The sequence below is a fragment of the Diceros bicornis genome, chromosome X (genome assembly GCF_020826845.1).
Source record: "Diceros bicornis minor isolate mBicDic1 chromosome X, mDicBic1.mat.cur, whole genome shotgun sequence".
NCBI lineage: Eukaryota > Metazoa > Chordata > Mammalia > Perissodactyla > Rhinocerotidae > Diceros > Diceros bicornis.
In genome coordinates, this window is record NC_080781.1 from 78,352,606 (window position 1) to 78,368,984 (window position 16,379).

At 38.0% G+C, this 16,379-nt stretch overlaps 1 protein-coding gene across 4 annotated transcripts in view; it reads right to left on the bottom strand.

Moving 5' to 3' along the window:
• CHM (CHM Rab escort protein) overlaps positions 1–16,379 on the bottom strand; it is a 165,415-nt gene that overhangs the window by 43,097 nt on the left and 105,939 nt on the right. For all 4 annotated transcript variants that reach the window (XM_058536283.1, XM_058536282.1, XM_058536285.1 and 1 more), the window contains one exon: positions 4,215–4,292. In XM_058536283.1, coding sequence (XP_058392266.1) covers positions 4,215–4,292 — 78 coding nt within the window. The remainder of the gene's footprint in view (positions 1–4,214; positions 4,293–16,379) is intronic.

The window sequence follows — 16,379 nt, forward strand, 5'->3', positions numbered from 1 at the left end:
GTATAGTTATTCACGATATCAGAAAAAAAAATCTCAAAGAAATAGTCATAGCAAGAAATCTAGTAAGTGAGACAGCTGAAGTACAAAAGGAACACTAGCTGAACTAATTGGATTGAGACTACTGGTTACAGACATATCTGGTCCAAGGTCATTCATACCCTACCCTAATACCAAATACTGTATTACTAAATAGCCAAATCTAATTTATAGGAGTTTTACATGGTCAGCACAGCTGCAAAGGAAAAGAAAGGTGTTCAACAAGAGCATTCAGTGTTTCCAGAAACATTCAACAGAGCAGTTCAGTATTAGAATTTAGTGAGAGGGCACAGAAAAGAACTACTGATACCTATGTTCTCTGAAAATTAAGAAAGCAGAGCCAATGAATAATATAGCAAAGAGAGCACAGTCAATGTGGATCTCAGAAAAAGCAAATTAAACAAAAATGAAAAATAAGATCTAGCTGAAAATAAGCATGCATTTGGTTACATATTTCATATTCTCTCAAAGTTTGCACAATACTTTGATGTATAATCACCACGTTAAACTCAATGCTATGATCATTTATGCTTCTATCAGCTTTCCTCAATGGAAGGTGAAAAGAAATGCACAAAAAGCTATCATTAGTTTTTAATCTTCATTCATTTAACACATAGCTATTGAATAGTGGGTGACAGGATAGTTGGTTCTGGAGATATAGCAGTGAGATCCTGCCTTTTCTTATGGGAACTTACAATCATACAAGGGGACGTGACTCGGGGGGCTGGCAGAGGGTTCTGATCTAGTCTGTGGGATTAAGAAATAATCTTAGACCTGGAGCATGTGTAGCTCTTAACTATACCAAAGGGGAGAAGGGATGTCAAGTGTTCCACACAGAAAAATAGGGAAAGAAAGGCAATCTAAGACCATAAGGAGACAAACTCAAATTCCTTAATATTCTAATTACACTTAGAATAAACAATTGTTTCAGTCAACCTGGATTCCTTAAAAAGAAATGTATGCTGGATATGCCCAAATAAAAGCTCAAGGTTTTTCCCTCAAAAAATTATCCTCACTTTATATTCAAGTCCTGACAAAATATCTTCTATTACTTGTAGCTCTCTCAATTATTTGATTTTGAACAACAAAGCAGTATTTTGGAACGATACATTAGCCTGAGTCAACTCCAATCAAAGCTAGTTAGATATTTACAGAAACTATTTGACTTGATAAAATGGATGTTTTTTAAAAAGAGGCAAAAAATTATTAGAAATTTGGTAATTATTAGTAAAGGTATGAATTTACAATTTTCACATACTGGCTGTCTCTTAAAACTTTTAAAGATCACTTAAGCAATTCAGTACAGTGAGAATATTGTAGTATCATGAATATTATGAAAGCAGGTCAAACTTTAACAACTATCCTACCATTAAGGAATTATATAGTTATGGCTTGGAATAAATTTTCCAGGAAGAGATTCATACCCAGAATCCAAAATGGCTGTATCTTAAACAACCAAGATGGATAGGAAAAAGATATTCATTGGAAAACTGTGGTTCTAGTAAAATAATAATATAATAAATAGCATAAGTAGACATTTTTCTATTTCATTTATATCCATAAAAGTAGACAATTACAAGTTGTTCAAAAATTTTTTGAATTTCTCACTGGGATTGAAGATTACCCAATATGAGAAAATGGCCTACACTGGGGCATATAAAACACATTTAAGATAATTTATTTCTAAATGTTAAGGAAAGGGCCGGCCCTGTGGCTTAGTGGTTAAGTGCGTGCGCTCTGATGCTGGCGGCCCGGGTTCGGATCCCGGGCGCGCACCGATGCACCGCTTCTCCGGCCATGCTGAGGCCGCGTCCCACGTGCAGCGGCTGGAGGGATGTGCAGCTATGGCGTACGGCTATCTACTGGGGCTTTGGGGGAAAAATAAATAAATAAAAATTAAAAATTAAATGTTAAGGAAAAACTAAGTACTTTCTAAGTACTTTCAATAACTCAACCAAAGCACATCATATCTGGGAGGAAATTTGGAGATTACTGCAGAGTCCATCTAACTCATCCTACAGATAAAGGAACTGGCCCAAAGAAAAGTGACTTGCCCACTGTCATTCATGGTAATGATGAAGTTCCAGGTCTTCTCTCAGTCCAGGGCTACCTGACCATGCATGCCTTAGGAGTTGTTAGATAATAATTGCTATGTTTGAGGTCTTTCTATGAAGATATAAAAGAAATATTAAATCAGTAGCAGTGTCTGCTATTTAAAATTCATATTTGATTCCAATAGATCTAGAATGTTCATCTTGATAAGGAGTTAGAATGAATTAAGACCTGGAGCCCCCAGTCCATCACAGAACCCAGTACCACCAGCTAAATCCTGAACTTTACCTTATAGATCAGTGTTTCTCAGTGTCATCTAAGAAGCACCTACATTAGATTCACTCAGGGTGTTCTTAAAACTGCAAATTACCTGGCTCCACTCTAAGCACATTATCCAATTTCACTCTCAGAGCATGAGGCACAGAACTCTGAATGTTTTTTTTTGTTTTACAAGTTTACCTGGAGATTCTTAGGACATTAAAATTTGAAAACTACCAAACTTTGGCCTCTAGACCCTTAGCCCTCAGCTATCTGTTGCAACTGAAATCTGCAGCAGATCATAAAAGAAGAGTTCCTCTGTTCAGAGTTTGTAATAAAAACTAAGTCCAAGTTAAGGTAAATGTAGCCTTTAGTTCAACAAAAGCTATTACTGTACTAATGTATCCATGTTTTTTTTTTTTTAAACAAATATGAGCCATGCAAATTCTGCATGTCACTAAGAGTAATATGTGGGACTGGAATGGGGCCCAAAAAAGGTAAAAGGATCTAAGTAAATAAGCACCAAACAAGCAATTCATTATCTGGCTTTCCGTCATGGGTACATACTCATGCTTCAAAATGAATGCACAAGGAAAAATGACCCTAAGAGTCATAAAGACAACTATTCCTTCATGAACCTCCACAGAGCTCTTCATGAGCCAATACATGAATATTCTGGGCCTTTAGGGACAGATTTTTCACTCTGATTATCATGTTTCATTTACATAGTACCTTTCGTTACAGTGCTAAAGGTACTTTACAAGCTTTTAAACAACGCATCTATTTTATCTTATACTTGACAATTACTATTCTAAAGTGAATTCACTGTCTAAATATTACATGTTCTAGAGTTGAATTTTTTCTCGACCATATCTCTAAATACTAGTTATTGTGCTATAACTAGTCTATAAGAAATTAACATTTTATGCCACTTAGACTATACAAAATTATTGTAAAATGAAAGAAACAGCTTAAAATTTACATTAAGATTCCACTTGAAGATATTAAGGTATTTTATGACATGAATAATACTATTTCTTTATATACCCCTAAAAACAGTCATACAAGAGATGTCGGTCAGTAGATGCTTAAGAAATATAACAAAAAAGAAAAACACATAGCAATTTAAACAGCTCATAAAACTGGATCCAGTTGACCCCGTTAAGTTTCAATGCAAAACCTAGAAATCAAAGAATACTTCTTAGTGTAATTCAGGCAAGAGCATATCTTAGTTACTAAAAAATAAATCCTATAAAAATATAATTGACATATAAAAATATACAGATAAATAGATGGTGCTCAGCTTTTTTTAAAGACAGGTACATTCTTATTTCAATCCTAAACCAGCCTGCAGGCCTGATATGGTTGTAAAAGAATTTATCCTCAGATAACAGGGCAGCATAGTTTATGACAACAATCTACCTAAAAAGTCATTAAAGTCTTTTCCCTTGGAGTGACATGCATTATCAGCAGAGATTAATCTGATGAGTCTTTAGGTGAGCTCCATTTTTAAAAATGCAATAACAGAGGGCTTTGTTGTCATCTGATGAAAATCAATTAGAGGAGGTAAGGCCACAAGGAAAACTAACATCACTCATCACCCACCCCCAGCAGCTGAAATGATTTGTCTTCCAAGCTTGGGTGATCAGGAGCTATAGTCATATTGCAGGGAAATTAATTTAGTTTCTATATTCTGAACTCACTTTCCTTGTTCTGGAGGATCTAAACACAAATTACTTTTAATCAAGGTTGATATGTTATTAATACCAAGGAGGATCTTTGAAGAATTATTTTTTTATAATCGACTTCAGCATTTTTCACCTGTGCTTGGGGTGTAAATATAGGAAGGTAACTTATATTATCCTTACTTTCTGGATTCTTTGTCCACAACAAGGCACTGTACTGAATGGCGAAGACAATAGATTCCACCAAACACAGCACACATCCTAGGAAGAGAATAGGAAACTGGGAATTAGGATTCTTGAGTTGAAAATTAATGTCTAACATTATTTTCTTTTAAATATCTTACATTTAATAATTAGTCTTACAGAAATAGGATTTTGACAATTTATTATTTTCTCTATCATGGTATTAAGAATCTCTCAGAGGTAAGATTAGTAATATTTTGAGGCAGGCGAGGTACTACTGCTAACAATACAATGTGGAAGCCTAGAATTGTGACCAAGCCAAAGATGTCCCTAAGCAAAGCTCAGCTATCCCCCCAAACCAGCTAGTGATTACCTCAGATACGTAGGCTACAAATAGCCTCAAGAGGTGATATATGTGACCCTCAAAAGAAGTGACCACACAGAAGTGTTAAGGAGAAAACAAGCAGGGAAGACTCTAGGAGACCCCTAGAGATTTTGCTTACCATAAAAGTAAGCAAAAACTAAGCTAGGAACTAAAAACTAGAGCAGTAAGCAAATGAGTTACTGTAGCAGAATCTCTAAGGAGTTAGCCTATCTCATGAATCTAACGGCTTGGGTTTTAATGCCCACATAGGGAAAGGAGAAGCCTTAGGATCCAAACAAGGCAAGGAGTAGAAAATGAGATATTCTTTCATATCATCTGGATCCTTAAATGACCACACCTCAGTTAAAGGGAGATCTAGGGAAAAAATCCACTTACTAAAAGAGGGAGAAAACAAAAGTTTCACCTAAAGCCCTGGGTGGTGGAAAACTATACCTCTGTATTTACAACCTCACACAAGTTGGGGTTTGAAACTACACTACTATATGATTCAAAAAACTCTTAACCAACAAAATATCATAAAAAGTGGCTCTGGCTCAGTAGTACCCCTGGAGACTTGGTGGAAAGCAATTGCTTTCTGGAGTGATACGACCTCAACACAGGCCACAGGAGATTGTCACAGATAGAGTCCTCTTGTGATGAGTTTATATCTAAAATTATACAACAAATGAAGAAACGTATCTTATCCTGAGTAAGAATCAACAGACAAAACAAACAGCAGGATTAGACTCTCCAAAACTTTAATCAGATGGTAGAACTATCAGATAGAGATTATGAAATAAGTACGCTTAAAAGGGCTGAATTAAAAACATAATAATAATGGAAAGTCCAGAAAGAAGACTGTGGTAGGCTGAATAATTCCCCCACCAAAGACGTTCACATCCTAATCCTTGGAACCTGTGGATATATTCCCTTACACATCAAGGATTTTGCAAACGTGATTAAATTAAGGATCTTGAGATGGGGAGATTTTCCTGGATTATCCCAGTGCGTGCAATGTCATCAGAAAGCTACTTTAAAAAAAAGGAAGCAGGAGGGTCAAAGTCAGAGAAGATGTGAAGATGGAAGCAGAGGTTGGAGCAATGCCATTGCTGGAAGGGGGTCACAAGCCAAGGAATGCAGGGAGCCTTTATAAACTGGAAAAGACAAGAAACAGATTCTTCCCCAGAGCCCCAAGAAGGAACACAGCCTTACTACCCATTTTAGACTTTTGACCTCCAGGAATGTAAAATAACAAATCTGTGTTGTTTTAAGATGCTAAGTTTGTGGTATTTCGTTATGGCAGCAATAGCAAACTAACACAAAAAGCCATATGTATATGGACATGATTATGACAGACATGGCATTATAGACCAGTGGGGAAAGAATGGGCCATTGAAAAAGTAGTTTTGAGACAATAGGGGGAAAATAATTATATCTCTGCTTTACACGATATTTAGAATCAATTCCAGGTAGATGAAAGGCATAAATATAAAAGGTCAAACTTCTAGAAGAAAACATAGGAGGATACGTTTTTGAGCTCAGGAGAAAGAAATATTTCTTAAGATGCAAAAAGCAAAATCATAAAGAAAAATATTGAAAAAATGGACTACTTTAAAATTATAAACATCTGGACAACAAAAGAAAGTGAAAAGACAAGCCACAGATTAGGAAAAAATATCTGCAAGTATCTTACAATCTGTTTAAAAATATCAGTTTGGATAAGAATTTGGCAGTATATAATAAAATTAAAGATGCATACACCTACAGTGCAGCAATTCTGTTTGGCATATATCTTACAAAAGCTCTCATACATGAATACAAGAAGATGTGTATAAAAATATTTGTTGTTGCATTCTTTTTAAGCAGCATAGCATAGGGGTTATGAAGGTTTCTGACTGCCTGAGTTTATATCCCAGCTATTCCATCTACTGGCTGTGTGACTTTGAACAAGGTATTTAGCCTTTCTGTATCTTATTTTCTTCATCTATAGAATGAGAATAATAGCATTTATCTCATATAAGAGTCTTATGGGATTAAATGAATTAATATTTATAAAGAAGCTACACAGTATCTGGCACACTGTAACTATTACATAAGCATTCCTTAATTAAATAATAAAAAGGTACCATTTTGTATACACCATATGCAATCCAAACATCCATCAAGAGGAGAACAGATAAAAGAAAATGTGGTATATTCATATGTGTAATAAAGAATTTAACCTGGCCCATAAAGAGATCTGGCCTTTATCCTTGGCTTCTGGGACGTGATCTCTAAGCCCTTGGAATGCCAAGCCCAAAAGGAGTCTCTGTTTGCTTGTGGGCCTTGGGTCACCAGACAGTCTAACAATAAGATTTAGGGCCAGGGCTCGCCACAGCAGATAGTCTTAGGGTGGGGTCTAGCCATGCCAGAAAGACCAACAGTGTAATTTAGGGTGGAGGCTTTGAGTCATGTGGTATCAGTCAACCTCCAGTGGGGCTGGAGACTGAGATCAGCCCTGTGGGCAATCAGTCATGCCTGAGTGATGGAACTCCAATAAAAACTCTGGACACTGAAGCTCATGTGAGCTTCCCTGGTTGACCATCCTCTGGCATATTGTCACACATCAATGCCAGGAGACTAACACTGTCCTGACTCCATGGGGAGAGGACAACTGGAAGCTCCACATTTGGAACACCCTTGTACTCCATCCTATGCACTTCTTCCCTTGACTGATTTTAACCTATACCCATTCCCTGTAATAAAGCACAACCGTGAGTATAACAGCTTTTAGTGAGCCCTGGGAGTCCTTCTAGTGAACTATCGAACCTGAGGGTGGTTTTGGGAATTCCTCAAACTTGCAGTTGGTGTCAGAAGTGGGGGTGATCTTGTGGGGACTGCAGTCTCTAACTGTATAGTTGGCTTAACCTCTCACTTTGTATAATAGAATACTATACGCAATTTAAAGGAATGAACTACAACCCCATCCATCAACATGGATAAGTGACAGAAACATAAAAATTGAATGATAAGAGCAAGTTGGGGAAGAATATGTCCAGAGTGATATCATTTATAAAAACTTTCAAAACTTCATATGTAAAATAATACTGTATATCATTTATGGATACATATATATGTAGTAAAAGTGCATAAACATTTAAGAGAATTATAAACACCAAATTCAGGATAGTAGTTATCTCTGGGAAGGGAGGGGATGAAAGTTACACTGAATCTTTCAATTGCTCAGTTTCTTTAAAAAATATACTGAGAGCAAAAATGGCAAAATGTTAAGATCTGACAAAACTGTGAGTGGGTTCATGAGTGGTCTTTATATCATTCTCTGTACTTTCTGAAATAGCTTTAAAATATTTCATAATCAGATTATAACAGAAAATAAAAATGAATGGTAGAGATAAGTGACATTCTCTAAGTATGGCATAATATTCCCATTGTCTTTCCAAATTCAATCATTGTAGTGGACATGACCAAGCCAGTTGGGGTAGGTGAGGTTAGATAATAATTCCTTCTAGTATAAAAATACAAGGAAATCGGAGGGTTTTTTTCCATTGAGAAATTTAGAATAACACAAGAAATGGCACATCAGAGCAAGCAAGCAAAATTTCATGTGCCCGAAACCCTTTAGACTAGAAATTTTACCTAGGACACCAGCTACAAGATTATTCTCCCTTCTTGCTAATCTTGTTCACTAGTCAAATATCAAATTAAGGAACAATATTAATTGTGCTGGTACAGCTGGTACTATTTGAGATATTGCACTTGATAGATTCTAAAGACTGTTAGAAAAAGTCATCTTTCTATTGGACTGTTTACATTTCCCATGGGTTATTCTGCTGCCTGTGGCTGGTAGGGGAATACTGATACAGTGAAGTTGATGTGATCGAGATAATCAGCATAATCTTCACCATTAATTTCCTGTTGTTACTGAAAGAAGCATATGAAATACTACTGGTTCACCAAAAATCAACAGGCTGAATTAGGTTAAGGCCCCAAAATGGACAAGCAAGTTAAAAGTGTGGAGCACACAATTAGCACTCTCATTTTCTGCAGGCTCTCTTTTTGTCATGTGAATAGTAGCATCAGTGTTTCCAACTTCCTCGTAGGCAGCTATAGACAAGCTGTTACCAGCTGACCTATGGAGTTTTTCATTTCAGTGAGACTGGTCCATGTTTACACATGCACACATCAATTTCCCCCAGGGGAAAAACAATTTTTAAATATCTTCCCAGCTTCCAAGAAAAGCAAGGGGATCAAGTTCAGAATCAGTTGGAAATTGTGTAAGGTTAAAATCATAAGACATTACGCCACAGACTATTACAGTATTATCAAAAGCATGAGAAATCCACTTAACTAAAATTAAATGAAATTTTCTACAAAGTCCTCCTTTCATTATATATTACACTGTTTATGAAACACATTGAAACTTTAGTATATAATATTATCTACTATCTTTTTGTTTGAAAATGAATTTCTATTAAGTTTTTATGGTAAATGGGGCCTCTGAAAAATACACTTAAATATAAAATGCAATAGAGCCATCTATAACTATTTATTTCAATAAGCCATCAAAAAATTACCTGGTTTCGACATGATTTATTTTTGTGTGTGTGTGAGGAAGACCAACCCTGAGCTAACATCCAATGCCAATCCTCCTCTTTTTTGCTGAGGAAGACTGGCCCTGGGCTAACATCCGTGCCCATGTTCCTCTACTTTATATGGGACGCTGCCACAGCATGGCTTGCCAAGCGGTGCGTCGGTATGCGCCCAGGATCCGAACCGGTGAACTCCGGGCTGCCGTAGTGGAGCACGCACACTTAACTGCCTGCACCACCGGGCCCTCGACATGATTTATTAACAGTGGACATACACTATATGGAAGAAATACTCGAATGCAAGAATGTTAAGAACTGGTTTGTGTGGATGATGGTGAATATTACAGAGGAAGAAGTCCAATATTGAGACACTGTCATAATAATCTAACAAATTTCCTCTTAATTTAAATGAGAACATAAAAGTATTTTGTGCTCTTGGAAAGAATGACTTGATATCTACTATAAATTTCTGCAACTGCAAAAACATACAGTTCCATGTGCACATAGTCAGCTCCGTGGGGTCCGCGTCCGCGGGGTCCACCAACTGCAGATTGTATGTTTACTATGTTTATGATCCGCGGTATGTTGAATCCACGGATGCGGACCCCGCAGGTATGGAGGACCGAGTAAGGGACTTGAGCACTCGCAGTTTTTGGTGGCCGCGGGGAGTCCTGGAATCAATTTCCTGCAGATACCAACGGACGACTGTATACGTTTTTTATACTGTTTCTTATTGGCTTTTTTCCCCATACCAGTCTTGCCTGTTAGGGGAGATATGTGCTGCTCGCAATGGTGGCATTTGTTCTCTCTCACCTCTGTATTTTCCTCACGTACCTTCTGCCCAAGTGACAAAAAACACTGGTTTGTAAAAAGTGCCGGGTAAAATGAGGGGATTGATGAAGACTACTCTTATCAGTCATTCTCATACTTAATCTTTAAAAAAATTTTTTTTGGTTGGGGGAGGGCTACTTGGTGGAAATAGGCCACTGAGGAAACCTTTTATAAGTGGGTAAGAAGCACAAGAGCAAGCAGTTCTTGAGAGCTGCATTCAAAACTCAAATAGCAGTCATTCACACGACAAGTAGGGAATTACATGAGAAGTGAGGAAATAACTGTTGGCTACATTCTGGTCTTTGGAGCACACAGTCAATAACAACAACAATACAAATAATCATCGCAGCTAGCACTGAGTGCTGACTAAATGCTAAATGCTTTACATGTATTAACACACTGCATGCTACAACTCTGTGTGGCAGTGTTCTGCAGTTTTGGAAACTGAGGCAAAGAAGAGTCTAGTGACTTGCTCAAGGTCATTTAGTAAATGGTACTGCTAAATAAAAACTCAGGCAATCTGGTCCCAGTGGTTTCTCTGTTAACCATCATACTAAACTGCCTCAGCCTCAGTACCATCTTTTTTGGCATTATGAAGGGAAGCAACATGGAGTTAGTTGGTCAAAGTTCCTCTCCGAGTTGTTCTAATTCCTGACAAGTTGCAAAGATTATTACAAAGGATAAAATAATTTCTCAATTTTTACACATTCTTATCTCCCAAAAAGTACACTTATTCTCTATCTGTACATGTTAAATGGATTACATGTGACTTCATTTTAGATAGAACATAAGCTCAGAGGAAGAATAACTATGGGAATACTCATCTTTAGAGTATCTAGCAAATTATGAATACTTTGCAATCCACATTTTAAAAAGTGATTTATAAAGTATATTTGTAAGCTAGAGATTTTTAAATAGAGAAAGTGCTGTTGGTAGAAGGCAAACACTTTACCATGAATTTTTTGAAGGTAATAAGGCTCCACAAGACACATGCTTTATTCCAGTGCATTAAATGGTAGCCTAGTGATCCAAGGGTTAACATGCCTTTAATGAGGGACAATTAAGCTACCAAAGACCGTGAACACAGCTGAGATGCCAGTCAGGCTCCAACTTTGGTGCAGGGCCTAACATAATGCCTGGCAAGGCAGCTCTGGATACATCTACCTTCTATAGGGTACTATGGGCCCTAGAGGCAAGCAAGTATAAGTTTTATGGGACTTACCTAAAAAAAATATACCTACAAATGTACTAAATACAGTAGGTAGTACTACCAAAAAAAAAAGAGTCACTACAAAAATACATTTGAAACACTATCAAATGCCATTACAAACAAATCCACACACACACACAAAAAACCAGTCTGTTAGGGGCCGGCCCCATGGCATAATGGTTAGGTTCGCACACTCTGCTCCAGTGGCCTGGGGTTCACAGGTTCGAATCCCAGGTACAGACCTACACACCGCTCATCAAGCCATGCTATGGCGGCGTCTCATATACAAAATAGAAGAAAATTGGCACAGATGTTAGCTCAGGGCCAATCTTCCTCTCACATACACACACACAAAAAAAAGGTTTGTTAGAAGAGAATTCTGAGTGACCACTGATCACCATCACTGTGCTTTAGTGACACCCCAGCTTAAATTGTACTGATAAAGCAGAAGTTCCATTCAACAGTAATTAGGCACATCTAAGTTTCATAAAAGATAATAAAGCTTCAGTGATTGCATCTATCTATACAAAGTTCAACTGTGTTACTTACTGGTAACTACATTCAGACATACACGTTTATCAGAGCACTATATTTAAAACAACGCTATGAGTTTTCTATCATGTTTACCCAGTGCCTGCTTGTCTGAAAAATGTGTGGGAAGGCCTACATTTATGTGTGTTTATTTTTATACACTTCAATACACACACACACGGGGGTCCCAAGTCTTAGTGCCGTTGACAGCCAGACACACACACACACACACACACACACCCAGTTTTAATAAATATATAGCATGTAGCATGTTTATAGGTTACATACTTATATTGCATATTTATATTACTACATCATGTTTACTGGTAACATATTTATATTACTTAGCAGATTGTTTACTCATACTACCATTTCTTTTTTTCTTTCTTGGTATCTGGTATCTTTCTAGCAGGAAGTAGGGGGAAGGGAAGCGAGTACGGCGGGTGTCAGAAGTGAATGATGCATTTTTGCTTTAGTTGCTCTGTCTCCTGGGAATGCAAAATTGGGCAGCACATAAGTTACAGCGTCATCTCCACCCCACTCCCCAAGATTCCCTCTACAACTCAAGCTATTGTCATTCAACTCAGCATCGACTTTTTTGTGTGTGTGTGAGGAAGATTAGCCCTGAGCTAACATCTGATGCTGATCCTCCTCTTTTTTGCTGAGGAAGACTGGCCCTGGGCTAACATCCATGCCCATCTTCCTCTACTTTATATGGGATGCTGCCACAGCATGGCTTGACAAGCGGTGCGACAGTCCACGCCCGGGAACCGAACCTGCTAACCCTGGGCCACCAAAGTGGAGCGCGCACTTAACCACTATGCCACCAGGCCAGCCCCAGCATAGACTTTTTATTGGCCCAGAACTAAACGCTTTCTCACGAGCAAGAGCTAAACAATAGGTAATGACTCCTGCAGCGTCAGGAAACAGTTATGTTCATAACAATCCCAAGCCAGGCCTCATCCTTGCTTTAAGTTCATGGGATTCATTACCTATGAAGTTTTAGACTATTAAGACAGACCATCAAAAAAAACCCCTCAAATGAGTGCTCCATTACAACATGGTCTCATTCACAGTGATCCAATATGGCCAAAATGGCAAGCCCTCCCTGATACTGGTCATGGTGATAGAAGCCAAGGGAACTTGTTTGGCAAACAATGATCACCAAAACTAAAAGGTCACTAAAAATCAAGTGTATAATCTCAGTCAATAATGTACAAATTGCAGAGATCAGCTCTTGGAGGTGGTTGTGAAATCAACGTGGACAGTCTACCTCTGGACTCAGACTGCCTAGGTGCCTATCCTGATTGCCCGACTTACTAGCTGTGTGTGACTATGCTTCAGTTCTCCCGACTATAAAATGGGGATGATAATAATAATACCTATTGCATAGGGTTGTTATATGGATTAAATTAGTTACTGCGTGTGAAGTGCTTATTCTGGGCCTGGTACATCGTAAACATTCAATAAATTGTAGCTTTTGTTAGCTATTACCTTCTATAGCAGAGGGGACAATGACTACAGACTGTACTACCCATGTGGGGTTTGTAGGCTACATTGCTGTTACTGACTGAATATCTGCTTCCATGTGTCCAAGGCCTGTAGTTTCTTCTAACACAATTTAAGCAACTTAGGCACCTGGTCAATTCAACTACCTTCCCTGGAGGGAACTGTGACAGTTCTAAGAGAACTGTTGATGCTGATAAGGACAAGCACTGAGATTTACTTCTTCATTCCCAAATATTTATGGAACTAGGCCTACTATGCACCAGATGTAGTTCCGGGCACTAGGGATACAAAAGTAAACAAGACAAATGCTGTCTTTTCTGACATATAACTTATCTAGTGCACAAAAGAGACAATAAACAAGAAATAAAATAATAGTAGATAGTGATACGCCTTCTGAAACAATAAACAGGATAATGTGAAGGTGATGTGGGGGTCTGAACGTTAGACAGGGAAATCAGGGAGAGCGTCTGAGAAACTGATATTTGAGCTGAGACTTGAGTGATCAGAAGAAATCAACATATGAAGATCTGGAGGAAGAATGTTCTAAGCAGAAGGAATGGCAAATTTGAAAACGTGGAAGTGCAAACTAGCTCAGTGTATTTGAGGAAGAGAGAGACAGCCAGTGGGGCTGGAACATAGTGAATAGGCAGAAATACAGTGTGAAACGGCATCACAGAGCTAAGATGGGGCCTGATCATGCAGGGCTTCAAAGGCCAGAGTGAAGACCTTGAATTTTATTCCAAGTATAAGGAGTAGCCACCAGAAGGTTTTGAGCAGGGCAGTGACACGATCAGATCTGTATTTTTTAAAAGATGAGCCTGGCTTCTATGCGCAGAATTGTCAAGGGGGCAAGAATTGAAAAGAGAAGGCCAGTCATATCTGCACAAGACCAAGTGAGAGATGATGGCAGCCTGAAGCAGGGTAGCGGCAATGGAGATGAAGTGGAGAGACTGGGGACATATTTGAGACATAAAGCTGACAAGAACCACTGATGGACTAGATGTAGCAGGGAGACGTCCTCCTGAAGACAAGTTTAAGGTAATTCATGTATTCATGAGAGCAGTCTCCCCTCTGAAATGTGTAACAATCAAATGCAACTGCTCAAGCCTGATACAGTCTTCCTGTACTGCTTTGAAGTAGACCGGTGCTTTGAAGGGGTTCTGTGGAAACACCCTTTCTCCTCCTGGATTATTATAGCCAGCTAATTGTCACCAACCTCTACAACCACTATCTCCTGGCCATTCATAAAGATTATTACTTAATACTCTGGGTACTAATCTCTAGATAGGAGGGCATAAGGAACAAATTCGTTTCTGTGCCTTCAAGGAGTTACCGTAGACCTGGAAGGACACAGCACTGTTGATAATTCAAGAAATTATAAGGTACAAGTATCTAAGTCCAATGGGGCTTTTGATGCAAATCTGACATTCATTGAAAAGGCTGTGTGTAGATGGATTGCCCTTTAGGCACTGCTGTCACTCTTGCAAGGCATAATCATCATGCTTAACTCAGAAAAAGCTGTCAAAAAGCAATACATAGCCTCCAAAAAACTCACTCCCAGAAACTGCCTTTATTTTATAGATCTTAACCATATATCTAGCTTCCTCTGTTCTTGGTGACATTTTGTGGATGATATATTCATTTTTTTCAGCTTTTCCAGCTGTCCTTAAATTTAACCTTCTATAGAAAAAGTCACAATAAAACTACGTATTGGATGACAGAAACAGATCTGTATTAATAACTGCACCAGGGGCCCAGAATAAATTTGCATAAATTATAGAATACAAGTCATCATTCAATCTTAAAAAAATAAAGCCTTCCAAAAATATTGGGGGTCAATTTATACGCTTGTGTCACAACCTAGGCTCTGTATCTACAGTTCCGTGTGTAGAATGGCTCCCTGGTTTATATAAGGGCCAGAACCACCATGCCAACTCAATGATTCTTCAACACAGCCTATCACAATGACATCAATGGAGCTTTTGATGGTAAAGCGCTGGTATTTCCTAACTACTCTTTAAACATGTAATTTAAACTAAGCTCTTAATAAAAATGAACTTTTCAGTCTGAACACTCAGGCTAACAGACTGTTTCCTATCTGCCACATATCTACAAATTCATTCAAAAATAGATCTTTCAAATTCAAAAAGAAGCCCTTTGTTCAAACTTTTGGGATGTAGCAAACAAGTCTACAGTATACCTACTTAGGTTCTCAATGAGATTTCTTTTGATTATTCTCCTTTCTCAGACTCTTTCTCTGCTTTGACATTGTGTACATGATATATTCATTTCTTATTTGAATAATCCTTATTTAAATCCCTGATCCATTTTGCTGCCTAGTCTTCAAAGCTCAAATTGTACAAATAACACAGATGAAGAGGCATCAATTTTGAATCAGGACAATAATATACTCTCTCTTTTATTTCTAATGCCCTTCATGATTATGTCCAGTATTATGTGGGTCTTTCCGAATGCAGACACAAGAATATCCAAAGCTAATGTCTTCAGATATTCCTACATAACGACCCCTAGATCCCTTTTATGAATTGAAAAATATGTGCAGAGACATCTTCTTAGAGATACAGTCACTCATGCCATTTTCCTGCCTTCTCACATTGCCTTGGAAACAGTCCTTCAGCTAATACTCTTCAGCTTAGTATTTTACTATCTACAAGCTCTCAGTGTCAACTATAAATTGGGAAGCAGCCGGAAGAGTTACTACCCTGAATCTCCAATCATTTATAAAAATGTTAAAAAAAACAAACTAAACATTGATTCTTGGGAGAGCCTACTGTAATAATCTCCCCATGCAAGTGCAAGCTCATTTAAACCACCCGTTCCTTCCTTCCTGTGTTTAAACTACATTTCTATGCATGACTAAACACTATCCCCAACCCCATGGAGAGAGGACATTTTTTAAAGCAGTCTTTGGTATAAAATCTTATCAAAGGCTTTTTGAAAATCTAAATGTTCACTGGTTCCCCCTTGTTCACACCTTATTTACCCCTCTCAAAGAACCCTGTTAGATGGCTGAGGTATAATTACCTCACAAAAACCATGTTATCGCCTCCTGTGGATTATATGTTCAATAATTCCACCCCTTAGCTATTTACTACTAAATTGACTGTCAG